This window comes from Podarcis pityusensis (genome assembly GCF_964106645.2).
Source record: "Podarcis pityusensis genome assembly, chromosome: 13".
NCBI lineage: Eukaryota > Metazoa > Chordata > Lepidosauria > Squamata > Lacertidae > Podarcis > Podarcis pityusensis.
The window spans coordinates 15308407-15334364 of record NC_138038.1 but is presented as its reverse complement, the minus strand read 5'-3'; the positions used below and the strand labels follow the sequence as shown (position 1 = coordinate 15334364).

The window sequence follows — 25958 nt, the reverse complement described above, 5'->3', positions numbered from 1 at the left end:
CCACAGTCTCACATCTGTGACCAGTTCCCACATGCCTTTGAACTGCTTGAATATTCAGCACCCAATGGCTCATATCTGAACGCTGGAATCAACTCTACTGAGCAGAACTATGTCTAGGGTGATATGAAAACTGTGCCACATATAGAGTTCACATATAGAACAGTAACCTATTGGTATGGCCAGACCCTTCCCCCCCCCCAAAAAACCAATGGATTTGTTAGTGTGATTGGTTTTAAGGCTTTCAACTTACTAGTTGATGACAACCCTTGGAGCGCTTGGATTTCTTTGAGACAGTCACTGAGGTTTACAGTTCCATCCTCTGTAATATAGATAAAAAGAAACAGCAATAGACTGGTCCCATAGCCACTGTCATCATTTAAATGATGTACCTGAAAACATCACAGACGCTTTGGGTGGTCAAGAACATGGCAGCATGGCTGATGTCCAGGACTGGCCACTGGAGAACATTACACTGCTTTTTGAAAGAGGTTCATTGGTTACCAGCCAGCTTTTAGGCTAAAAATTCACTGTTCTGAGGCTAACCTTTAGTTACACATCAGAGGACATGTGTACTCTTGTTTGTGATTTAAGACCAGATGTGCAAATCTGCCTCCTAGCATAGGAAGATTAAACCCTACAATGGAAAAAGTACTTAATGGTTGGGCACAAATTGCCTTGCGAGTATTTTTATAGGGTCAGTTCTTTCAGAATGAAACCCCACAGTCTGGGCATCAGATATTGTGCATATTGTTTTGTATGTTATAGGGTTGCTTTATTTGTTGTTAGCTGCTTTGGGCACCACTGTATGGAAAGTAGGGATAAGTATTTGAATAATAAATACTGACCGTTCACATCCACATTCGCCAAGACTTCCTGGAGCTCTTTGTCACTCAAAAAGAAGCCCTTGCGAGCCAGAATGGATCCAAGATCCAGAACAGAAATTTCTTCTTCTGGAGGGCAAAAGGGGAATGGAGTCAGTGAGGGGATGGATAGACAAGAGAACACTCAAATTCACATAACCCTAAAACCAGGGTTTGTTTAACAAACCACAAGATAATCCTGAGTTGTCCCACAGATTATCAAACAAACAATGGCTTATTTCTCCAGTCTTTGCTTTGTTTTCTAGTTTTACCAAAGGAGTTGTAGACTCTGAAGAAGCACAAACACAGGACGAAAGGGAGAAACACATTCCATTAACCCTTCTCACAGCTATTTAATAGTTTTCTGGGTTGTTATGGCCTGTATAGATTGTTTTTTAGCCGTTTCCTTCTTCCATCTCCCCTTCTCTAGGAATCAACTCTTTCACTTTAACCTTTCTCTTTCCAAATAGCATTGCCTTCATATCCTTTCTTTTCTTTCTTTTTACCCAAATTTATCAAAATACAAAAAGGAGGGATCATGATTAGAAGTGAAGGGAAGGGAAGATTATTTAACCCTTCTCCTGCACACTGATCCCAATGAAAATCTCTTCCGCCACAGGATTTTCTTTGGATAACAGATGTTTAGAAGCAGAATTATTTTCCACACATAGCTTAAATCAGAACTGCAAAGATGGAGTGCTACTAAAGCATCCACGTCCAGAAGCATTCTTCCAGAGTAGCATTTAGATCTCTCTCTCTATTGTGGCTCTTCCCTACTAAATGAGAACCCAATCATTCACTGGGTTTGCACATAACTCTAAACTATGGTTTATTAAACCACGGTTTAGCTTTGTGCATGAACTCTGCCCTGCAACTTAACTATGCCCTGTTTATTGTCAGCAAATCATGATCTTAAACCATAGTTAAAACAAAAGCAAAGATAAATTCAGAGCAGTTTTTCCAATATAGCAAAAGGGAGCAGATCACATTTTGGAAGGATAACAAATAAGCCAAGATAATTGTGCGATATCAGCCTAGATTCTATGTGAACAGGGCCAGATTTAGCTACTGAAGGTAATGGGGCCCTTTATATGTCCAGCTGTCCTTTGTCAACAACAAATTGTCACTGTTTTGGTGTTGAATATATGCTATATGGTATTTTATGGACCTAATAGGTATCTAAAGCCATTTGCACATGCGGAATGTAGGCACCCTATATCTAGAAATGAGCAAACCAGTGATATTTTAGGGAGCAGGCTAGCAGGCGGGGCCCATTACTTACATCATAGGGGCCTACACAACACTAAACACTGTTGCTCTATGTAGGTTTTATTTTATTGGTTTTTTATCTTATATTTTGGAAATGTACATCGTTCCCTCCCCCTTTAATTTTTGGGGGGGCCCCCAAGAGAGTGGGACCCTAAGCTACAGCTTGTTTACCTTATACGTAAATCCAGCACTGTATGTGAAGCACAACCAGTGGTTTTTGTGGCAAAATCAGAAGACAAAAATAAATAAAAACTGATGTTTTATTGTGTGCCTTACGCAGTTGTTCCCGTCCAGAACTATATGCAAGACTCATGAGCTAAACACTGATATTTTACAGGATCTCAAAATTCTGACTCCAAAACACACAGAGCACAAAAAGCAAGCATTTTTCTGTGGTGTGGCCCTTCCCCTCTCACAGTGCTCTCTCAAACATCTTATTGACTCACCGCTCTGACGATGTTGTTGGCTCTTTCTCACCTGTTTCATAAATTCTTCCAGGTTCACTTTCCCTTCAGCTGATGGAAAAAGATCTCAGAATCAGAAGGAGACCTCGCTCCCCAACAAGGCTCCAAACAGATAATAGGGTGCCCTGAGCGAAAACAAAATTTGCCCCACCCCCCTCTAAATCTTTATTATTTTTGCAATAATTCCTTTTGGCACACAGTTGCTTTTTATGGATCTTCTCAGTAGGTATCTGTACACATTTTTTTTATTACGATTATGATTCTTATTTTGCGCCCCCTCAGCTTGGCGCCCTGTGGGGGGGACGGACCACTTGCACTGCCCTAAATCCAGCACCGCTCTGAATTTAAATGGAGACCAGCAAACACCAATCAGATAATCTCAGTTCCAGTCCTTGTGAGTTCAGATAAAAAACTGAAAATGGCACCTTAAATTCCAACATATCTACAATTTTTTTAAAAAAAGAAGAAAGCTCCAGTAAATAGTCATGTATTCACCTTTCCTTAAGAAAGTAAAGAGGCATGATTAATTTACGGGCCTAGAGTTTATTTCTCTAGTTGCCAGGATATGTTCTCTGAAGTGTACGCAAATTCCCTCTTTGCATATGTATTTGTAAAAGGTAAAAGGACCCCTGACCATTAGGTCCAGTCGTGGCTGACTCTGGGGTTGCGGCGCTCATCTCGCTTTATTGGCCGAGGGAGCCGGCGTACAGCTTCCGGGTCATGTGGCCAGCATGACTAAGCCGCTTCTGGCGAACCAGAGCAGCGCACAGAAACGCAGTTTACCTTCCCGCCGGAGCGGTACCTATTTATCTACTTGCACTTTGACACACTTTTGAACTGCTAGGTTGGCAGGAGCAGGGACTGAGCAATAGGAGCTCACCCTGTTGCGGGGATTCGAACAGCCAACCTTCTGATCGGCAAGTCCCAGGCTCTGTGGTTTAACCCACAGCGTATTGTGCTTCAAATGATATTCTGTATTTTTTGAAACTTCCATAGTTAGGAGAAACTTATTCCTCCACATTCTAGACCCCCTCCTTCGTACCTACTCCTCTAGCACAGGGATAAACTCTGACCTGTGGGCCAATCTTGGCCCACTGGGGAGTCTGAGTTGGCCCCTGAGGCCATTCCCCCCCCCCCCCAAATAAAAGCACACCCACCTCTCCATCAGCTGACATCACCAGGTGATGTCACCTGAAGGAGGGGATCAGACCTGCTGGAGTCTGCTTTGCCAGCACACCCTAAGCCAGTAGGACTGAACCCTCCACTCCTTTGCTGGTGAGCAGTCCTGGGTTCAATCCTGCAGGGTGTTGCTTTGCCAGCACGTTCCTTGTGAGGAATGCAGTGGTGAAGCAGAACTCCTGCAGCCAGCAGGATCGTGCTCTGCTCACCAGCGCATTCCCTGCACATTTTCATTACTATGCGTCTGTTACAGAACCGTTGACTTCGGATTGCTGGGCTTGTCCGGGGTGGGACGCCAGACCACCCGAGCTTGCAAATTATCTCGGCCGTTTCACAGAACTCCTTTCCCGAAGCCCATACTGACCATCCACCGGGGCATTTTTTAATGCTTCCTGGAACTCTTCTTCTGCGAGTTGGATGCCTTCAATGGCCAGAACGTTGCCTAGGTCCTGAACGTCCACCATTTCTCCTGCAGTTGGGTACAGAACAGATTGGAATGACATGGGTGCAGATCCTACATACGTCAGCCACAGAAAGTTATTAGCAAGATGGCTGGTAACCTCTGTTCTGTTGCAGATCCCCTGCGTACAGAGGAAAACTCTGGGCATTTTTAAAAAAAATAATAATAAATGCTTTAGTGTACCGTATTTTGATTGTTACTCTTTCACTACACTTAAGCCATTATAGGAATGGTTTGAAATGTTAAAAAATCCTTCTGGGATGGTACAGAGGAGCAGGAAAAGAGACAGATGAGCAAGCAGTGGGCAGGGTGTCCTACAGTCCCCACAGCATGGGGAGAAATTGCCTGCCCATTTCTGAAGAAAAATAAGGAGATGCTGCCATATTTAAAACGTCCATTTCAAACCCCACCCTCTCAGTTCAACTCACCTTCATGCGTGGGAGATGGCTGCGTCAGACGGACGTCCTCCACTACTTCCTTCGAGCTCAGGCTGTCTTCAGCTGCAAACAACATGGCCGCCCACATAGGTCATGAGAGTTGCCTCACCCTTATGACAGTACATTCTTCGGTTCACGTTCTAAGCCAAAACATTTTACCTCAGGTTTCTGGAGAGGACGATTTACATGGTGTGGGAGCAGTGCTCCCCCCCCCTTTTAAGCCAGAACTCAGTTCTGGCACCTCTCAGGTGGGCGCCATTGTTCATGGTAAGTTCCGGCTCCTTTCCCCCCCAGAAAAAATCTTAAGTTGTGGGTGAACACGACACAGCAATTCTTCAGACAGCTCTTGTTTATTCACAGGCCAGAACAGAACAGAACTGAACTGAACTGAACTGAAGGGTTCAGCCAACCTGCTTATTTAGAGCTCAACTACAAAGCAACAGTAACAACTTTCTGTAACTATCCAATCACTGAACGCCACTTTCAATTCCTTATTTGCATATGTGGTCCTGAGTGAAAACTATCTACAGTATCCCCCTGCTGGCCCAGGGTGAGAACTTCAATACATAACAAAAATAGCACTAGGTGGGAGTGAAATAAGAACGAGGAGTGCTACTGAGTCAGGTTGAAGGCTCATCTTGTTCCTCGCTGTGTTCTCATGGCGGCCAACCAGACGCCTATGGGAAGCCCACAAGCAAGGAAATGAGTGCCGCAGCAACACTCTGCTCACTTGCGATTTCCCGGCAACTGGAGGTAGAACGTAACTGTTTTGACTAGTTGCCATCTATAGTCTTTATTATTATTTATTTATTTTCTCAAATCCTTTATTATTTTATTCACATAATATATACATCTTTTACAGCAAACAACTCCAAAATAAGCAGACAACTCCAAAATAAAATCCCATGTAACAAAACCATGAGTCTCATGTTTTCATTTACACTGATCTCCTCTCTGATACTTTTACTTGATATTTCTTGCTGCTTTCTGCTTTCCTTATAGAATCTTTATAAAAATCTATAGTCTTATCCTCCATGAATATGTCTAATGCTTTTTCAAAGCCAGTCCAGGTTGGCGGCCGTCACCCTATCTCATGGAAAGTTTTAAGTGACAGGAAAAATTGCTTCCGAGTCACGATAGTTTGATACACCACCTTGTTATATTTTCTTTGAAAGTGTGGTTTAGAACTATTTAAACCAACAGAGAAACAAAGCCCATTATGTGCCTGTTTCACTTCCAAACAATTCTTAGCTCTCTAGACACGGGGGATGAATATTTTTTTGGGGGGGGGGGAGTGCATTAAATGCAAGGTCAGAATGGTTGCGTAAATGTCTGTTTCCTTCCTGACAGACGCATCTTTGCTGATGGACATTTCTCTAAAATGTAGGCCCTAAATGCACTGTAAGCCTCCTCACATACAACTTACCACCTGGACTGCTGCCTGTTAAATCTTTCTTCCCTTGTTCTTCAGAAAGGAGGCTGCTTTTCTGCTCCGAGGTGGGACTCAAGGTATCACTCTCGGCCACGATCCCTTGGATCAATTAGCAGGAATTAGTCAGCTACAATGATCCATGTTCTGTACTTCGCAGGCTATACTATTGCACTAGAAAGCCTCTCCTCCTCCAAGAGGGGAGGTGTTGTGGGCGGGACGCGATTTCTGCATCACGCAGGGGGCGTTATGCCCCCTGCCCCACTCACCTGGCTGGCGCACCACGCCCACAGGTAAGCACCTAACCGGGCGGCTTGGAGGGGGCGCGGTTTGCAGTTTAAGATACTGCTGCGCCAGCCATTCCGCCTCATTTTCCGCCTTCTTGTCGTGAGTCACCCACCCTCCACTCCCTTAGAGCTTAGGGCTTAGTTTTTCCCTTGACCTTGCTATGGACCTTAGGTTGGTCGCCCAGGTTGCCCAGGGGGCCTGGTAGGAATTTTTCCATCTGGCATTAGGCCTTTTGGTTTTTTCGCCTACCTCGTAGCAATCGTCACAACTTTCTTGGTATTGGCGGTTAGGTTAGGCATTGGAATGTGTTGTTGGTGTGTGGAAGGGCTAGGCGTGGCCATCGCCTACCCTTCAAATATGGGTATTCCGTTAAAGGAATCCAGCGGTCGTGGATCCTGTCCGATGCCTGTGTGGCGGGGGGCCATGGCACGACCCTCGGTGACATCAGGGGAGAGCTTATAGTTGTATTAGCATCAACAGGCTCCACCTTCTGGTGAATAAACCCCCTTTGGGCTCACCCCTCTCCGAGTGGGTGGAGTCAATCTGTCGTGGTCCAATGCCTAAGCCAATACCTTCTCACTTGCTGTAATCAATAAAAGTTGTGGCCTTTTCTTGCCCATTAACCTTATACTCTGTGTCTGTGTGTCTTCATTCCACAAAGCGGGGATCGGGTCCTCGAACCACAACAGGCTTGTAAAAAGTAACTTAACCAGGTGCCCCTCCGGTGAATAAGAATTTGACCTGGGTGACTAGACAAGAACATCAACTATTTTTTTTGGACACAAAAGACTAACATGGGGGCAATGCAGGAGGGGTTTGAGCTGGTAAGTGGTGGACTTTTGTGAACAGCCATCATTTAAAGTGCTTTTAAAGCACATCCACTCCATTCCACCCAAATCCTGGGAGCTGTAGTTCACCCCTTCCCTCGGAGAGCTACAATTCCCAGGCCCCTTCAGTTCCTAGGATTCTTTGATGAGATACCATGTGCTTTAAATATATGGCGTGCACACATCCTCACTTGCAGGGCTGAGCCAGCGAGGCAATTCTTACGTTCCATTACAAAATTGTTAATCTTGTGCCTGAGGTGCATGGAGCTGTACAGAAACTGTTGATTATCCTCCAGCCCACCACCATTAAAAAGCCCCAGAGACTCATCTTCTGTACCTGCTTTCAGCTGCACATTCTTCACCCCTTCCATGAACTCATTCAGGTTAACTTTGCCATCACCTGGAAGACAAGATGGGGGAAGAGGACGGCTCAACTGGGCCGGGAAGCAGAAGTGCAATTATTTTGCAAAGGGCATTGCTAGGAGCTGTAAAGGTAAAGGTAAAGGGACCCCTGACCATTAGGTCCGGTCGTGACCGACTCTGGGGTTGCAGCGCTCATCTTGCTTTATTGGCCGAGGGAGCTGGCGTACAGCTTCCGGGTCATGTGGCCAGCATGACTAAGCCGCTTCTTCTGGCGAACCAGAGCAGCGCACGGAAACACCGTTTACCTTCCCGCTGGAAGGTATTTATCTACTTGCACTTTGACATGCTTTCGAACTGCTAGGTTGGCAGGAGCAGGGACTGAGCAATGGGAGCTCACCCCGTCACGGGGATTCAAATCGCCGACCTTCTGATCGGCAAGTCGTAAGCTCTGTGGTTTAACCCACAGCGCCGAGCTGAGCGGAATGCAAATAAACTGCACAGTCTGCATCCAGGCAGGCAAAGACAGAGATGCAGCAGGGAGGAGACAGAGAAGTGAGAGATTGCCTGAGTGGTGGAGAGGTAGGGCATACTTGACACATGCATATACTTGAGATATGTGTATTATAAGATACAATAGAAATTTCAAGATCTGGGATAGGATGTTTCTCAAGCACAAATGACCCATGATGCTCCATTGCCTGCATTCCCCCCCCCAACATGCTTTATCACAGAGGCAGCAATCTTGGACTAAGGACCAATGGGACATGCTTAACCCTTCTGCCTTCCACCATTCCCCATTTAATATTGTCTGCTTATGTGTTACAGTTCAACCGGGGGGGGGGGGAAGATGCAGGTACCTGTATATTTTCCTTCATCGGGTGAAAAGTAGCTGGGGGAAGTTTGAGGAGGAAGTAGGTCAGAGTGGGGAAAGCTAAGAAGCCCTAACCCCTCTGAAACTCAAAACCTCCCTAGGGCTGCTTTTCATTATAGTGGTACCTCTGGTTACGTCCTTAATTCATTCCGGAGGTCCGTTCTTAACCTGAAACTGTTCTTAACCTGAAGCACCACTTTAGCTAATGGGTCCTCCCACTGCTACTGCGCTGCCGCACAATTTCTGTTCACATCCTGAAGCAAAGTTCTTAACCCGAGGTACTATTTCCAGGTTAGCGAAGTCTGTAACCTGAAGCGTGTGTAACCTGAAGCGTCTGTAACCCGAGGTCCCACTGTATTGCTTTTAAACAGGGGGAGAAATGTTACTTATTCATCTTAGACAACTGTATTGAGTGTCATGTGGGCCTCAGCCAGAGTTTGTGAGATCGCCCAAAAGGAGCTGAAAGGGCAATGTGCATTTTCTTCCTGAACTGGCTACTCTTAATCTGTTTTACTTCCAAGAGGGGTGGGAGAGCAAGCGCTTTAAAGACTTACCATCCACAGTTGTAGATTTCAGAGCTTCTTGGAGCTCATCGTCTGTTAGCTGAATGCTCATGGTGGCCAGAATAGCATTCAGGTTATCGACAGGAACTCGATCCTCTGTGAGAGAAATGATAAACGTGGAAACATTTACAGGGCCTTGGAATTCCCTGCTTGGTTAACAAAGCTTCGAACGCTGCTGGGGATTGTGTGCACTCCACGCAATAAACACAAATTCAGAAAATTAGAAATCTGTATCAAGAAGAATAGAATTCCATGGGCTGCGTAAAGTGCCAAAATGTATGCATTTTTTCTTGTATGGCATGGTGCAGAATTAAAACTGCTAGAACGTTTTGCAAAGCTAAGCAGGGTCTGGGATGGTTTCAAAGTTGGATGGGGGACTGCATGTTGACATTCCTGCATCGTGGATGGTTGTTCCAGATGACCCTCACGGTCACTTCCAACTCTGCAATTCTATGATTCTATTTATTGTGCACTTTTTGCTGATTTGCATAATAATGGTTTTACAGAACATGGGGGTACAAGAAGCCACGCAGAACATTGATGTCCCTCTCTATGACCCCCTAGAAATCTTATTCAGCCGCTTTCTGAAATGTCCGCATCTGATAGCCATCTTCAAATATCTCAAGGGCCGTCACATGGAAGAGGGAACAAGCTTGTTTTCTCCTGCTCTGGAGAGTAGAAATCACAGCATTGGATTCAAGTTACAAGAATGCAGATTCCGAGTAAACATCATGAAAAATGTTCTGGCAGTAAGAGCTGTTCAGCAGCAGAATGGTCTCCCTTGGGAGGTTGTGGACTCTCCTTCCTTGTAGGTTTTTAAGCAGAGGTTGGGTGGCCATCTGTCATGGATGCTTTAGCTGAGATTCCTGCATTGCAGGGGGTTGGACTAGATGACCCTTGGGGTCCCTTCTATGATTGGCCACCCAGTGTTGACCCAAAAGGGCCTGAGAGACTCCGCTTTTTACAAGCATCCCTTTGGGAAGCCTCTCTTTACTACATTCTGCACCCCTGTGGAATCACAGAATGAAACCAGTCCTGTGCACAGGTGTGCTTTGTCCATGGACCATTTATCCCATCTGCTTCGATGCTGGTCTGTTCTTCATCATCTAAAGCCTGCCTGGGGCTTTAAGCCCTGTCAGAAAACAAGTGCTCTCTTCAAATGCTTCCAGCTTAATTTAACAAATTTCTAATCCAACTAATGCAACCCACTTACCCTCAGCTTGGTTCTTGACTACACTCGCCATCAATTCGCTCATGTTCACCTTCCCATGTTCTGCAAGGACAAAAGACTGATAGATAAGACAATCTGCAATGCAGAAAGTGGCCAAACAGAAATGTATGTGTTGAAATTCTCATACGCAAATAAAAATTGCTATATTTCAGTATCCGTCATGATTATGACCCTGGTCCAACACAGTGATGATTCAATGGCCTATGCTACTGATGCAGATCCCAGATATTACATGCCCTAGTCTGAGAGGCAGGAGTTTGCTAATTTCCATGAGAAACAGAGAGGACAAACTCAGTGACAGACCTGGATCTTTAAGACAGTGGCTCTTGACTGCTCACATAGGCAGCCTCTACCTGAAGACATTCTCCTCATCTGTGAACCCTCACCTATGATGAAAGAGTCACTGGGAAACTTGCCGGTGATGTCAGAATGCCAGATTCCAACCAGAACACTCCTGCTTGACCTTTGACTGAGAAGTAAGTTCTGTAGAGAAGTCTGTGCGAGGCCTCCATCTCCACAGAGATCGGCCCACAGTTAAAGCCGTCACACTCTGTATTAGAGGCACGTGTAATAATAACAATAATAATTTTTATTTATTTATACCCCACCCTTCCCAATTCAGAAAACCAGGCTCAGGGTGGCTAACAACAAATTTAAAACACTTAATTGATGCAACAAAAAACCAGCATAAAATACAGTATAAAACGTGAATAACAATAAATTCAGAATTCAAAAATCAATTTAGGGGAAAAATCCATCCAATAAACATTCGATGATCACCAGGGCTAGCTGGCTAAATTAGTCCTATTTGGGCCAGCGAGGAGACCAGGGGAGAATTAGCTGTGGGATCCCAGAGCGGGTAATCTTCATAAAAAGGGGAGGGGGAGGGAAAGAAGGGGAATAAAAGATCAGGCTAAGTTCAAATTGAAAGCCAGGTGGAACACCAGTGTACCAGTGGGTTGTGATGTTTCTCGCAGTCTCTGGGACTGGTTTGCTGAGGGTGACCTCCCAAGAGCTGAGGGACTTTATGAGGAGGAAGATTCAGTGTCTGAGTAGAACGTGGGCAAAACAAAAAGCAAAAATCCCCACCCTGCCTGAGATCAGGGAACAAGATTCACTCACCATTCACAGTCACATACTTCAAGACTCCTTGGAGTTGCTCTTCGGTTAAGTGGATCCCTAAGTTGGACAAAAAGGAATCGACCTCTTCCATAGCAACCATATGCCCTTGGTCACCTAGTCAGGGGAAACAATGAACCAAAGGCCAGACATTCAGAAGTTGGTGGGAAATCAACAAGGCCTTGCCAAAAAAAGGTCTAGCTTCTGCAAAACCCAAGAAGTTAACCTAACAGCGTAATATAAGCCTGCAGGGTCAGATCAAAGTTCTACCTAGTCCAGCATTCTGTTTTCCACAATGGTCAGACAGCACCTCTGGGAAGTTCACAAGTAGGCCTTTACGGCCATCGGGGCATTATTACAAGCCAGACCAAAGGCCTGTCGAATCCAGCATCTAGTCCAACTGCCTGTGATGCAGGAATCTCAGCTAAAGCATTCATGACATCCAGCCGCTGCTTAAAAACCCCCAAGGCTTCTGAGAAGTCCATCCGTGGGGCACAAAGGCAAAGCCACTTCCGAGCTAGAGAGGAGGTGGGGTTGCGGGCTTCACACCCTCCCCATGTGCGCGGGGGCTGGCTCCCAGCCTCCGTGCAATTGAGGGAATCCTCGGCCACGTCACCTCTCTAGGCAGCCAATCGGCTGGCGGGGGTGGTGGTGTGTTATGCTATTTAATATTGGCGAGGCCGGGGATCTCCTTCTTTTGCCACCGCAGCTCCTCTGGTTTCCCACCCTCCCGCCCTTTAGGTTTTACTTGGACCTTGCTATGGACTGTGGTTGGTCGCTGTTAAGGGGCCGGGTAGGAATTTTTTCCACTTGGCAAATTGGCACCAGCCACTTGGTTTTTCGCCTACCTCGTAGCAAATCGTCACAACTTCCTTGGATTGGCGGTTAGGCATTGGTATGGGTATTGTTATGTAGATGATGGGGGGAGGAAGCGCCATCACCTCCCCCGGATTTCGAAGGGTAGTCCGGTAAAGGATTCCGGGGGGCGTGGGCCTGTCCGAAGCCTATGGAGGTGAGGGCCTAAGGTATGCCCCCGAGCGGTGACCCCGGGGGAGTTCCTAGTTGATGTGCATCAGCAGGACTCCCCCTACTGGTGGTTAACCCTTCCCGGTCTTCAAGCAAACAGGCTGAAGCCGGATAGCTGGTCAGGACCAATGCCTAAGCCAATACCGCTCATCACATGTAACCAATAAAGTTGTGGCCATTTTAGCCCATTAACCTAAATACTTGTGTCATGTGTCGTTATTTCCTTCGGGGGGAGGCAGGAACTCACCACACAACAGCCCTGCTCCAATGAAGACCTAGCAACTAGTCTTCAGTGGCATACTTATTACCTCTGAACCTGAAGGTTTCATTTAGATTTCGTGGCCAATTGCCATGGGAAAATATGCCCTCCCTCCAGGGCCAGCCCAAGACATTTTGGCACCTGAGGCAAAACACAAAATGGCGCCTCTCCTCCAAGGAAGAAGGGGTGAGTGAAGACTGACATCAGGAACAAGGGGGAAGGAATCACATCAAGGGAGGGGGATCAAATAACCAATTTTCAACCTGTTTGTTTTGGAAAAAGTTGGTCTCAGTCCATGCTATTCACAATGTGCTTAAGTGCTATGCTTTACCTAGTATAGGGAACAGGCTGGGCCAGTTGTTCAGAGGAGACAGCCAGAGGAAAAAGATATATTCATTTGGTGATGGTTGTGAGAAAAGAGATGGGGTTGGAGGTTTGCTTGCCTCCCCTTCATTCAAACAGTACAAACAACACCCCATGCTATCAAAACCACATTTTGAAAGCTTAACAACTGAAAATAGGTTCAGGGGCTAAGCCTTGGCTCAAAATAAGATGAAATTTCTACCATTTATTTTAGTACCATAATGGAAAGAGAAGGAAAATCCAAGTTCATGTTTGGTAGGCACACACAGCAGAGTCTTCCTGGCATCAGAGACCTCACTCACCTTCAAGAGTCTCCCGCATTTCACTAAGGCTATTCATAAATTCATTGAGGTTCACTTTCCCATCCTCTGTGAGGGAGTCAAAAAAGCGCAGAGTTACATGTGTGGCACCTTTTAGACAAGCACAATTCTTACACCCCGACTTCTAAAACCAGAGACAAAACCAAACCAAAAGCAAGGAATAACGGAGAACATAAGGTAGGAGAGACACGGTGACAGAGAAGAAGTATTAAGAGGACACTTTGTAGGTAGAGTGGGATTTTGTGCAAAAGGGACGTGAGTTTGATTCTGGTACAGACTGGGCCGAGCCTCCTTCATTCTTAGCTTAAAGATGCATACATACTATACCTTTAAAGTGCCTGGGACAAACACAATTTAAGGAATTGTGGGCACTGCAGTTTCCCCCTCATGGAGCTACAATTCCCAGAAACCTTTAACGAACTACAGTGCCCAGGATTCTTTGAGGGAAGTAATGTGTTTTAAAGGTATAGTGTGTAACACAGCCTATGTCTGCTTTCCTGAGCCAGCATTTTACATCTGGCTCTTGTTGGTTATCCTCACAGTTCTAGTAAATTCCACAAGCCTGAAGCCTGTCCACCCCTGGTATAAGGCATTGGGGGAACCCCAGTGCACTGAGATCTGGGACGTAGCAAAGGACATCCCAGACCTCAGTGTCTTTTACTACTGTGATAGAAAGGTGGGGCGCAATAAATTTCCAAAAACTAACTGTTTAGGGTTCATGAACCTACCACCTTGCCATTCTCCAGCTGCCTCTCTTCCCCACCCATTTTGCCCACGTGATTTAAAATCTCAGATACGGAATCCATCAATTCTCACCATCAACTTTAACTTGCTTGAGGACCTCCTGCATCCCGTCTTTGGTTAAAACAATCCCCATGCTTTCAAGAATGGAATCCAGGTTTTCGATGGGGACCTTGTTACCTTAGATAGGAGGAGAAATTGAACATAAGACCAGGAGAAATCAGCTCTTGAGCAACTGCCCATTTAAAATCTTTTGCAATTGGTGGTGTTAGGTTTAAAATAAACAAACACAAAAACAGGATTTTATTTTATTTTTACATATGGTGATGTAGGATTTCCCCTTAGCTCTTTGCACTGAAGGGACAAACAGTCCCCAACTGCCAAAGGGAGAGGAGGCTGAAATCCTCATTAGTGCTTCAAGTCTGGGTCCCTGATGAGAGAATTATCATTCCCCCATATAGCATTCAAGCTTGCTCTTTGCATTACCATTGTGGCTTGGGAATACTTTACCTACCATGTCTTCCGCCAAGCTCCTACTTGGTTCAAGCTCTCCTTCCATATCTCTTATCCTTAGAGACATAACCCTCTTATAAGGTCATGAATGCCCAGCACTGAAGCCATGTCAAGACAAAATTTCAACACCCGGTGCTGCCTCAATACAGCTGTGCTCTGTTGAAAATGGCTTATCCTGAAGACCAGGAAGTGACCTCTCCAGACAATGGGACGACTCTTCTCTCTGTGGCTGCGATCTCCTGGGTGACACGGATGACCCCTCTGATGTGGCCCGGGGCACTGGCAACCCATGCTACACCACTGCTCCCACCCCAGCTCTAAATAAAGCATAACCGTAGAGAAGAATCCTTGTTGTCTTTCTCAAGAGGTGCACTGAGGCTCCCATTTGCTTTGAACCCACAAGAAAGTTTCCCGAATACAGATTTGCAAAAGCTTCTGCTGAGGAATGGAAAGCAGGTTTTAGGATAGGGGTGAAAGATGTTCCCAGAGCTACATCCACACAAAGTATTGTAATCCACTGCTCTATTTGCACTTACTTTCCGCTTGGGAAAAGCGTCGAGTCTTAGTCAACGCAGACAAGACATGTTCCACACTCACTTTCCCATGATCTGCAAATTAGGAAAAGAAGTGTGGGGATGTCAACCAACGAAATAGTATTTTGGTTCAGCCTTCCCTACCCAGTGCCCTCCAGATGTTTTGGACTACAACTCCCATCAGTCATTATGTTAGCTGGTTAATCATCCACCTTTCTGTTGATTAAATGATGGTTAGAAGGAAAAGTCAGCATTAGTATTTTTGCTTTCTTTCCATTTTACAGTAATACTTCAGAAATAAAAATAACCTTGAAAATATACACGGGTACCCTTGATTTGACTCTCCAGTTAAACTGTCTTCTACTATTAATCAACCAAAGCTTTTGCTCATTTATCTAATGGTTAGCTGATTAAAGCTTGAAGTGCTTAAGGGAAAAAACGACAGATTTACTGGGTTTCTCTCCGATTATGATTTGGTTTGCAATTTTAACAGGCTAGTCAGTTTTGATCAAAGCCACTGGCTTTTAAAAGCCTTACCGTTTGGTGTAACGTTTTTCAATGCCTGCTCGATTTCATCAGGAAGTAAATTGAGGCCCATACTGCGCATGATAGAATCCAACTCTCCAGTGTCCACCCAGCCTTGTTTGATGCTATTCATCATTTTCATAGCTCCTTCCATCTCTAAACACAGACAAGAGTCAACACAATGAACCATCCACAGGCAGGAGTCTCAACGAAGCATTGAATAGTCTTCTTTCAGTCTCTGGATGCCCAATGAACTTCACTCACATGTGGTGCTAGTGGCAAGCTTTGCTCTTACCTACAGCTGTGGAGAATCGCCGGGTATTGGGCAATTCGTTCATAAATTCTTTCAGTTTCACCATACCATCCCCTACAAGACAAAGCAGAAATGAGAATGAACTCGTTGCAAAAAAATAACTGAACGGGGCAAATATGTCTCTGCAGTCTGTGGCCATGAGTCCAAGGACTACAAACAAGCTTTGGATATTATGATAGTGTTGCCTACATTTCTGATACCAGTGGGATGATGGGAATTGTAGTTTAGCACCATCGGGGGGGGGGGGTAAAGGTCCCTCACACCTGCATTAGACTGAGCAGGAGCCTCCCCTGAGATTGCCTGGCACAGATGGGCAACAGGTGAAACTATGCCAGGCATGGGCAAACTCGGCCGTCCAGATGTTTTGGGACTACAATTCCCATCATCCCTGACCACTGGTCCTGTTAGCTAGGGATGATGGGAGTTGTAGTCCCAAAACATCTAGAGGGTCGAGTCTGCCCATGCCTGAACTATGCAGCTATCTGAAGAAAATGGGTGGAGCTGGATGCGTCCCTTTCACTGTACCAGAAGGAACCTTCACGGTTACATGACCAAGCTTGGAGGGGGAAACCACTTCTGTTTGAAGGACCCTCCCTAACAATCAAGGCCCGACAGAGGCCCCAGGTTTGAGCAATGCCATCTTAGAGGGCTCCTTGGTTTTCAGAGGCCGAAGAACGATCTGAATGGCAGCCGCAGCTGGCAACATTAACTTGCTTTTGAGCATCATGTCTTCCCACTCTGAGGAAGGAGAGTTCAAGGTCCCACAGCTGGCACCGTTGCCTGAAAAGCAGGCCTCTGTGGACGAACCCCATTGGAAGCACACTGCTGGGGACCTGGGGGTGGTCATCAAAACAGTGGCAGCGTCAGCAGCACTTTGGTAGTCACCCCTCACAAGTCTGACCAGCTGTTCCTTGCCCTTGCAGAGATGACTTTTCTCCACCAGAGCAATCCTCCAGTGCAGAATGGAGAGCAGGGTGGAATAAAAGGCGAGACAGTGAGCAAGGAAATGGTATTGTTACAGAAGATGGGTGCCACCCTCAATCTCTGCAGAATGGTAGCAAGATTCCAGTGGGTTCCAGGGGCTCACCCAGGGTTTGTGTTCCTTTGGAGAACTGAAGACACAGCAGAGACTGCTGTAGTTTTTAAGAAATATGGTTTATTCACCTATTTACACCTTCAGACTGCATGCAGGAAGTCCAGCTCTTGCAGCACAGTTGGTCATCTCAGACTGGGCTAGCACTGGAGTCAAAGGCATCTCTCCCAGCCAGACTTCAGCCAGCCTGCCCAAGATGGATCTCTCTTTGTTCTCTTCCTTCTTCTTCCCAGCACACCTTGCTAAAAGACTCTTTTCCTATCACTTCACACAGTTACCATGGCAAACTTCTGTCTGCCCAGGCCCAAGTTTCCTCTTAGCTGGGCTATCAACACCTTTTGTCAGGTTAATAATGTCTCTATCCCAAGTGAAGCCCTGGCACGGAAAGGAAGCTTAGCCTGTATTTTCCCACTTGCCTGCAATATGCCAAATAATCAAAATCTTACCATTTATTAATATCTAGGGTTTAGTGGGGGGCACCCCCCACATTCTATAGCAGTATTAAAACAGGACAGGAAGAGGACTATTGGAAGCCACCCAGAGTGGCTGGGGAAACCCAGTCAGATGAAGACATATAAATAAGAATTATATTATTATGGATTGCCAGAAAGCTAGATAAGAAAAACTACTCCGAACCCAGTAGGTAGGAAAGGAATGTGGGTGGAGCCTCCTGAGCCACTCTAGGCCATCAAACCCTATATTGCATGTGACCCTGCGAGTGCTGGGTAGGAATAGGAGATAATCCATATTTGGACTGAGAGGGCTAGTAAATCATTAATAATGGTTTTAGCTGAGCTGTGACACTGCTGTGCTAGCTTTAGAAAAGGGTTTCTTCATGGGGAGAGCACTCAAACACTGTAGCCCCCTCAGACCTGCAAATCCCAGGTGGGCACAACCTAGGCAGGGCTACAATCGCGTGCCACCTCTGCCCATTTGAAATTGGTCTCAAGGTTTTCTTACTTTTGACTGACATGCTCTTCAGCACCTCCTTAGCGTCGTCCTTGGTTAACAGGATGCCCATGGGAGCCAGTATGTCTTTCAGCTGAGAAACCTCGACTTTATCACCATCCATTTTGCTAATGAGCATGTAGAGGTTATGTACAGCTGCAAAGAGGAAAGCGGGTCACCAAGTTAAAGAGGCAGGAAACTAAGTCTCGTTTCCATGAGACTTGTACACGGGGGACACTGCAAACAGTTCCCACCCCATCCTGAATGTGAGTCCTGGCCCCATACATAAGCAAGTTTAGGAATAACTTCACAATGTATCGACAAATATGGGGTAGAGGAGAGGTAGAGAATAACCAGGAGGGCAGTTACAATATGTTATATCATGGGTAGGCAAACTAAGGCCTGGGGGCCGGATCTGGCCCAATCGCCTTCAGTGTTCCATTGCGCCAGAAGGGGCTAGTCATGCTGGCCACATGACCTGAGAAAACTGTCTGCGGAGTGGACAAACGCCAGCTCCCATGACCTGTAAAGTGAGATGAGCTCTACAACCCCATAGTCGTTTGCAACTGGACTTAACTGTCAGGGGTCCTTTACCTTTTATGCCTCAGCTGGACTGTCGCATTTTGCAGAGTGGAGCATCTTCCTTCTGTTGACCACACACTCTGATCTTCATTTGCAGCTGTGGACCTTGAATTTTGTCTGACCTTGACTATGCATCTTCAGGCCCCTCTAACTAATCATTTGCAAGCTGCACAGAAGACCCCACTAACCTGCAGATTCAGAGAAACGCTCATTGTTCACCACGCTGGTCAGAAAGTCCTTGAAAGTCACCCTTCCGAATTCTGCAAAACCAACATTTCATAAAGGTTGGAAAGAGAAACCGAAGAGGCCATTCAATCTAACTCCTGCCACTCCACAAGGCAGAATGGTCAAACCATTTCCCCTCTACCCTTAAAAGTTAAATCAGTGAATGAAAGTAAAGCTCACCATACAAAGGAGATGAGGACCCTATAGGTGAGATGTATTTCTAGATGACTCAAGAGAGTCAAGCTACTCAGCCCAATAGGAAACAAACCCTCTCCTGCCATGCACACTCACAATCACTGACCCATCTGTCCTGAAAAACTGAAGTTCCTGGCCATACTGAGCAGAGTCGCAATGGGATTGCAGGTTGATAAGAAAGAAGTGGCTCCCTGAGCTCTGCTAAGATCCAGTCATGTAATGCTTTTTAAGGCAGGGTTTTGCTTACTTATTTGGGCCCATAAGCATATTTGGAATTACAAGAATGTACCGTGGGTGCCAGGGACGCGGGTGGCGCTGTGGGTTAAACCACAGAGCCTAGGGCTTGCCGATCAGAAGGTTGGCGGTTCAAATCCCCGCGACGGGGTGAGCTCCTGTTGCTCGGTCCCTGCTCCTGCCAACCTAGCAGTTTGAAAGCACGTCAAAGTGCATGTGGATAAATAGGTACTGCTCCGGTGGGAAGGTAAACAGCGTTTCCGTGTGCTGCTCTGGTTTGCCAGAAGCGGCTTAGTCATGCTGGCCACATGACCTGGAAGCTGTACGCCGGCTCCCTCGGCCAATAAAGCGAGATGAGCGCCGCAACCCCAGAGTCGGTCACGACTGGACCTAATGGACCTTTACCTTACCGTGGGTGCCAGCCACAAAATGGCTGCCGCAGCAGTGTAACATAACTCAAAATGGCTGCCACAAAATGGCCACCACAGCTAAGAAAGCAAAAAGAGAGAAATGCCCACAAAACAATGCCCACCTCCAACCAATAGAAAAAAGGCACCTATATCACCTTGCCAGCATGTGAAATAAGCACAATTGTGTGGTAGTTGGAGCATTCCTTGGCACTGCCCTTCTTTGGGATTGGGATGTAGACTGATCTTCTCCAATCCTCTGGCCACTGATGAGTTTTCCAAACTTGCTGGCATATTGAATGTAGCACCTTAACAGCATCATCTTTAAAACATTTAAATAGTTCAGCTGGGATGTCATCACTTCCACTGGCCTTGTTATTAGCAGTGCTTTCTAAAGCCCATTTGACTTCACTCTCCAGGATGTCTGGCTCAAGGTCAGCAACCACACTACCTGGAGTGTATGAGACATCCATATCTTTCTGGTATAATTCCTCTGTGTATTCTTGCCACCACTTCTTGATGTCTTCTGCTTCCCTTAGGTCCTTACCACTTTTGTCCTTTATTATGGTAATCTTTGCACGAAATGTTCCTTTCATATCTCCAATTTTCTTGAACAGATCTCTGGTTTTTCCCATTCTATTGTTTTCCTTTATTTCTTTGCATTGCTTTAGCATTCCAGTCCCCTCGAGTGAGAAGAACATTCTCCCCATTCCTTAGTAAAGTTTCTTCTTGATTTCTGATCTTCCTAGTCATTTTCATCATTTTGGCGTAATCCATCATCTTTATCAACCATTCTTCTCTAGTCAGGGCTTTATCTTAATTCCATCTTTGGGCCAAAAGTAACCGCACTGCCATTGTCACGATTTTCTGCTTCTTTGGTATTTCTGAACCTACAATTCCTAGTAGAAAAGCTTCTGTTTTTTCCACAAAGGTTATTTTAAACATTTTTTTTCAGCTCATTATATATCACTTCCCAGAATGCTTTTGTTATTTTGCATGTCCACCACATATGGTATAATGTGCCCTCTTTCTCCTTATATTTCCAACAAATATTTGAAGCAGTTCTATACATTTTTGCTAATTTAGTGGGTGTTAAATATCAACGGTGTGGAACGCGGGTGGCACTGTGGGTTCAGCCACAGAGCCTAGGGCTTGCTGATCAGAAGGTCGGTGGTTCGAATCCCCATGATGGAGTGAGCTCCCGTTGTTTCAGCCCCTGCCAACCTAGCAGTTTGAAAGCACGTCAAAGTGCAAGTAGATAAATAGGTACCACTCCGGCGGGAAGGTAAACGGCATTTCCATGCACTGCTCTGGTTCGCCAGAAGTGGCTTAGTCATGCTGGCCACATGACCCGGAAGCTGTACGCCGGCTCCCTCGGCCAATAAAGCAAGATGAGCGCCGCAACCCCAGAGTCAGTCACAACTGGACCTAATGGTCAGGGGTCCTTTTACCTTTACCTTTAAATATCAATGGTACATCATTTTCTTTTTTCTTTTTTATAGAGATTTATTGGGTTTTACAATAGAAATAAACATAATAAACAATGTAACATATATCTTAACATAATTTCACATTTTCTTTGGACTTCCTCACATCTCCCGCTCCCACTTTCATCGTTATAGCATTTTGTCAGCAATTTATTATCTTATTTGCATTCTTATATCCCTTCTATGCTTCATAATCTTCTAGTTCTCAAAAAGAGTTATATTTTCTCAATCTCACTTATTTTCTTAAAGTCATCTAAGTTTAGTGGTGCTCAGTTATATTGATCTAGCATCCTGTTTAGCATTCACTCAAATTGCAATGTTTTTGTAAATAGTTCTTAAATTTCTTCCAATCCTCCTCAGTCCTCTCTTCTCCCAGGTCTCGAATTCTGCCGGTCATCTCGGCCAGTTCCATGTAGTCTATCAGTTGCATCTGCCATTCTTCCAGTGTGGGTAGATCTTGAGCTTTCCAATGCTTTGCGAGTAGTATCCTTGCTGCTGTTGTTGCATACATAAAAAATGTCTGGTCCTTCTTTACCACCCCTTGGCCGACAATACCCAAAAGAAAGGCCTCTGGTTTCTTAGTGAAGGTATATTTAAATACCTTTTTCAGTTCATTATAGATCATTTCCCAGAACGCCTTCACTTTAGGGCAAGTCCACCAGAGGTGGAAGAATGTTCCTTCACACTCTTTACATTTCCAACACTTATTGTCAGTCAGGTGGTAAATTTTTGCAAGTTTGACTGGGGTCATATACCATCTATATATCATTTTCATTACATTTTCTTTCAAAGCGTTACATGCAGTAAATTTCAATCCAGTACTCCACAACCTTTCCCAGTCCTCAAACATAATGTTATGCCCAATGTCCTGCGCCCACCTTATCATAGCCGATTTAACCATTTCGTCTTGTGTGTTCCATTTTAACAGCAAGTTATACATCCTTGAAAGTACCTTACTCTTAGGTTCTAACAATTCTGTTTCTATTTTCGATTTCTCCACCTGGAACCCTAATTTCTTGTCATTTTTAAAAACTTCTTTAATCTGAGCGTAATGTAACCAGTCTCGCACTTTATCCTTCATTTTCTCCAAACTCTGCAGTTTCCAATTGTCTCCATCTTTTTCTAGAATTTCCCAATATTTTGGCCATTTGGCCTCCATATTGGGTCTTTTTCGGGCCTTAGCTTCCAAAGGTGAAAGCCACCTTGGGGTTTTATTTTCCAGCAAGTCTTTATATTTTGTCCAGACATTAAACAGTGATTTTCTGACAACATGGTTCTTAAAGGCCTTATTTGCTTTAACCTTGTCATACCACAAATATGCATGCCATCCAAAAGCATTGTTAAACCCTTCCAAATCCAACACATCAGTGTCTTCAAGAAGTAGCCAGTCTCTTAGCCAGCAGAACGCTGCGGCTTCATAATACAACTTTAAATCTGGCAGGGCAAAGCCCCCTCTTTGTTTTGCATCAGTTAATATCTTAAACTTAATTCTGGGCTTTTTGCCCTGCCAGACAAACTTAGAAATATCTCTCTGCTACTTCTGAAAGCACTCCGTCTTGTCCAAAACCTGAAGTGTTTGAAATAAAAACAACATCCTTGGCAATACATTCATCTTGATAGCAGCAATTCGGCCTAACAAAGAAAGTTTCAATTTTGACCAACTATCTAAGTCTCTCTTAATTTCTACCCAGCATTTTTCATAATTATCCTTAAATAGACTTAGGTTTTTTGCTGTTATGTTTACCCCTAGGTATTTTACTTTTTTAACCACATTAAGTTCCGTCTCTTTCTGAAACCGTTCTGACTCTGTATCTGTCAAATTTTTTCCCAAAACCTTAGTTTTCTGTTTATTTAATTTAAATCCAGCCACCCGACCAAAGTCATTAATCAGTTGTAATACTCTTTTCGTACTAGGCTCTGGCTTCTGCAGGGTCAAAACCAGGTCATCTGCAAAAGCTTTTAATTTGTATTGTTTCTGTCCGACCTGAATTCCTTCCACCAACCGATCCCCTCTAATCATGTTCAATAGCACTTCCAGAACCGAAATGAATAACAAAGGGGAGATAGGGCAACCTTGTCGTGTCCCTTTTTCAATTTTGAACTCTTCTGTAACCACATTATTAACTATCAATTTAGCTTTCTGTTCTGAATATATCGCCTCAATCCCATTCTCAAAACCCCGTCCCACTCCCATCTCTTTTAAATTTCCCATCATAAATTTCCAGGAGATATTGTCAAAGGCCTTCTCCGCATCTATAAAAATTAAAACTGCTTTTGTATTTATATCTGTTTGCAAAAGTTCCAAAATGTCAATAATGTTCCTTGTATTAGCAAACAAATGTCTACCTGGGAGAAAGCCAGCCTGGTCCTTATGGATTACTTCATTTAAAACTTTTTTAAATCTACTTGCCAAAATGTCTGCAAATATTTTGTAATCCACATTTAGAAGGGAGATGGGACGGTAGTTCTTAAGTTGTGTCTTTTCAGCTTCCGACTTTGGTATTAATGTGATAAACGCTTCCTTCCACGACTCCGGTGCCCTCTTCCCCTCCATAATTTCATTGCTGACCTCCATCAAAGGTTGTATCAAATAGTCTTTTAATGTCTTATAGTACTTGGAGGTCAGCCCATCTGGCCCTGGAGATTTGCCGAGTTGCATGTTCTGAATGGCTTGTTCAATCTCCTGTCGTGTTATTTTAGAATTCAGGATTGTCCTATTTTCTTGTGACAATTTGGATAGTCCATTTTTTGCCAAAAATTGTTTAATCTCAACTTCGTCTTGCGGCCCTTGGGTGTATAGTTTTTTGAAGTATCTCTGGAAACACTTTCTAATGTCCACTGGATTCTGAATGTTTTTTCCTTCAACCTCTAAGTTTGTAACCGTATTTAATCTTTGTCTTCTCTTCAACTGCCAAGCTAGCAGTTTTCCACATTTATTCGCCGACTCAAACGTTTTTTGTTTCATTAGTTTAACCTTCCATTCAATTTCCTGGTTTATCAGTTTAGAATATTGTGTTTGATAAAGTTTAATTTCTCTCAGAGTTGGCTGTGACTTTGGATTCACTCTTAACTTCTTCTCTAATTCTTTTATTTTATCCAAGATCTTATCTTTTTTCTCATTTTGTGTTCTTTTCTTTACTGCATTCTGTTGTATCAAGAATCCCCTCATTACAGCTTTACTTGCGTCCCAGACGATTCTTTTTTCCACCGTAGTATTCATATTTATCTCAAAGTAATCCTTCAAAACTTTTTGGGCCTTCTTGGTAATTTCCTGATCTCTGAACAAATTGTCATTCATCTTCCATCTAAAGGATCCAGTTGGTAGTAGTGTCATATCCATCTTTACTGCATTATGGTCGGAACAGGTCTTTGGGCAGATTTCCACTTTTCTGACCTTAGGTGCCAGGCCTCTAGAAATCCATATTTGGTCGATTCTTGTCAATGGTACATCATTTTCATATCTAAGCTTGACGTCCTCCTACCACCAAGGCTTTGCCTTACGGGGACCAGGAATGAAGACAACTTTAGTACTTACCATCTACAGGGATGGCTTTTAAGGCATTCTGGAACTCAGTGTTGCTCAAGTTAATACCCAGACCTTCCATAATGGACTCCAAGTCTCTGACGTCAACTTTCTCACCTCTGATCTTGCTGAAGTTCACAACAGCAGACTGAAGTGCTGCCGGAAGAAAGATCAAATATGGAATTACTGTGCTCATAGGAAATGAAACAAGTATTTCACAGGGATACTAGTCTCGTGATGAAAATCTGTTTTCTGTTGGAGAGAGGTTTGGAAGAGATTCTAACTTTTTCCTAGCAGTTTGCACAATGACTGGTTGCACCAGGCACCTTTAAGTCTTGTTTACATCTTATACCTGCCCACACCCATCTGAAACAAGTGTTCCACATGGAAATACTTAGGCTAGAATATTCGGGCTGTGTAAATTTCCTAGTTAGGGAGTTTACCCATTTGTAGTTTTGTTGAGCTGGGAGCCATGAAGCTACTGGATTCTTGCAGGAAGGCAGAAAGAGAGAGAGAAAGAAGTGGCAAAGATGCTAGGAGCCTGTTGAGTTCCTCCCATGATACCTTGAGCTCATTTCTGACTCAGGTTTACCCTTTCATACATGCAAGTGATAGTCAACAACCGTATATTGCCACGTTTTCCATACAGCAAGATGCCATTTCCACAGTTTGAGCCTATTGCTGAAGTCACAACAAAGTTTGTATTTCAACTTGGAATGTTGCTACAGCAGCACCCCCAGAGTGAAGGACTCTTAGAAATGTAGGGCTTTCAATATATTTGACATCCTAGAAACTAAAGTCCCTGGGCAATATGTTTACAGCTGCATCAGAATCAATTTGATTCCCTCCCCCTCTTTCTTTTTTCCTTTTTCCTTCTGTGTTGGAACTCCTATTTGGGGACTTCCCTGGCTTTTATCTGACCCATGTAGGACCAGTCTGGATAGTTAGCCTTGGTGAAGACTTGATGTTTTTATCCTCCAAAAAGTTTTTGATTGACTTCCACTGAAATGAGGCTGCATTTTAATGTTTTAATGTTGTATTTTAATTTTGTTTTTAAGCTGTTTTCTGATCAATTGTTTTTATATTTGGTGTTAGCCGCCCTGTGCCCAGTCTTGGCTGGGGAGGGCGGGGTATTAATAATAATAATAATAATAATAATAATAATAATAATAATAATTTGCAGCAGAAGCAGTCACTGCTGCCATAGCAGAAGCCACATAAAGGGGTCTGGAGGTCTCGCAGTAGAAAAGGGAAGGGACTGTGACACTGTTATTCTCCTGATGCTTTCTGAACTGGACTCAGAATAAAAAC

The 25958-nt window shown here is 44.5% G+C and overlaps 1 protein-coding gene across 3 annotated transcripts in view; it reads right to left on the bottom strand.

Moving 5' to 3' along the window:
• LOC308460294 (uncharacterized protein) overlaps window positions 1-25958 on the bottom strand; it is a 111777-nt gene that overhangs the window by 21015 nt on the left and 64804 nt on the right. For all 3 annotated transcript variants that reach the window (XM_080976438.1, XM_080976439.1, XM_080976440.1), the window contains 18 exons: window positions 24660-24803; window positions 18765-18836; window positions 18007-18150; window positions 15936-16007; window positions 15653-15796; window positions 15119-15190; window positions 14145-14249; window positions 13311-13376; window positions 11364-11477; window positions 10224-10283; window positions 9002-9106; window positions 7551-7613; window positions 6096-6200; window positions 4661-4732; window positions 4137-4241; window positions 2576-2644; window positions 846-950; window positions 251-319 (listed from right to left, as the gene is read on the bottom strand). In XM_080976438.1, coding sequence (XP_080832564.1) covers window positions 251-319; window positions 846-950; window positions 2576-2644; window positions 4137-4241; window positions 4661-4732; window positions 6096-6200; window positions 7551-7613; window positions 9002-9106; window positions 10224-10283; window positions 11364-11477; window positions 13311-13376; window positions 14145-14249; window positions 15119-15190; window positions 15653-15796; window positions 15936-16007; window positions 18007-18150; window positions 18765-18836; window positions 24660-24803 — 1686 coding nt within the window. The remainder of the gene's footprint in view (window positions 1-250; window positions 320-845; window positions 951-2575; window positions 2645-4136; window positions 4242-4660; window positions 4733-6095; window positions 6201-7550; window positions 7614-9001; window positions 9107-10223; window positions 10284-11363; window positions 11478-13310; window positions 13377-14144; window positions 14250-15118; window positions 15191-15652; window positions 15797-15935; window positions 16008-18006; window positions 18151-18764; window positions 18837-24659; window positions 24804-25958) is intronic.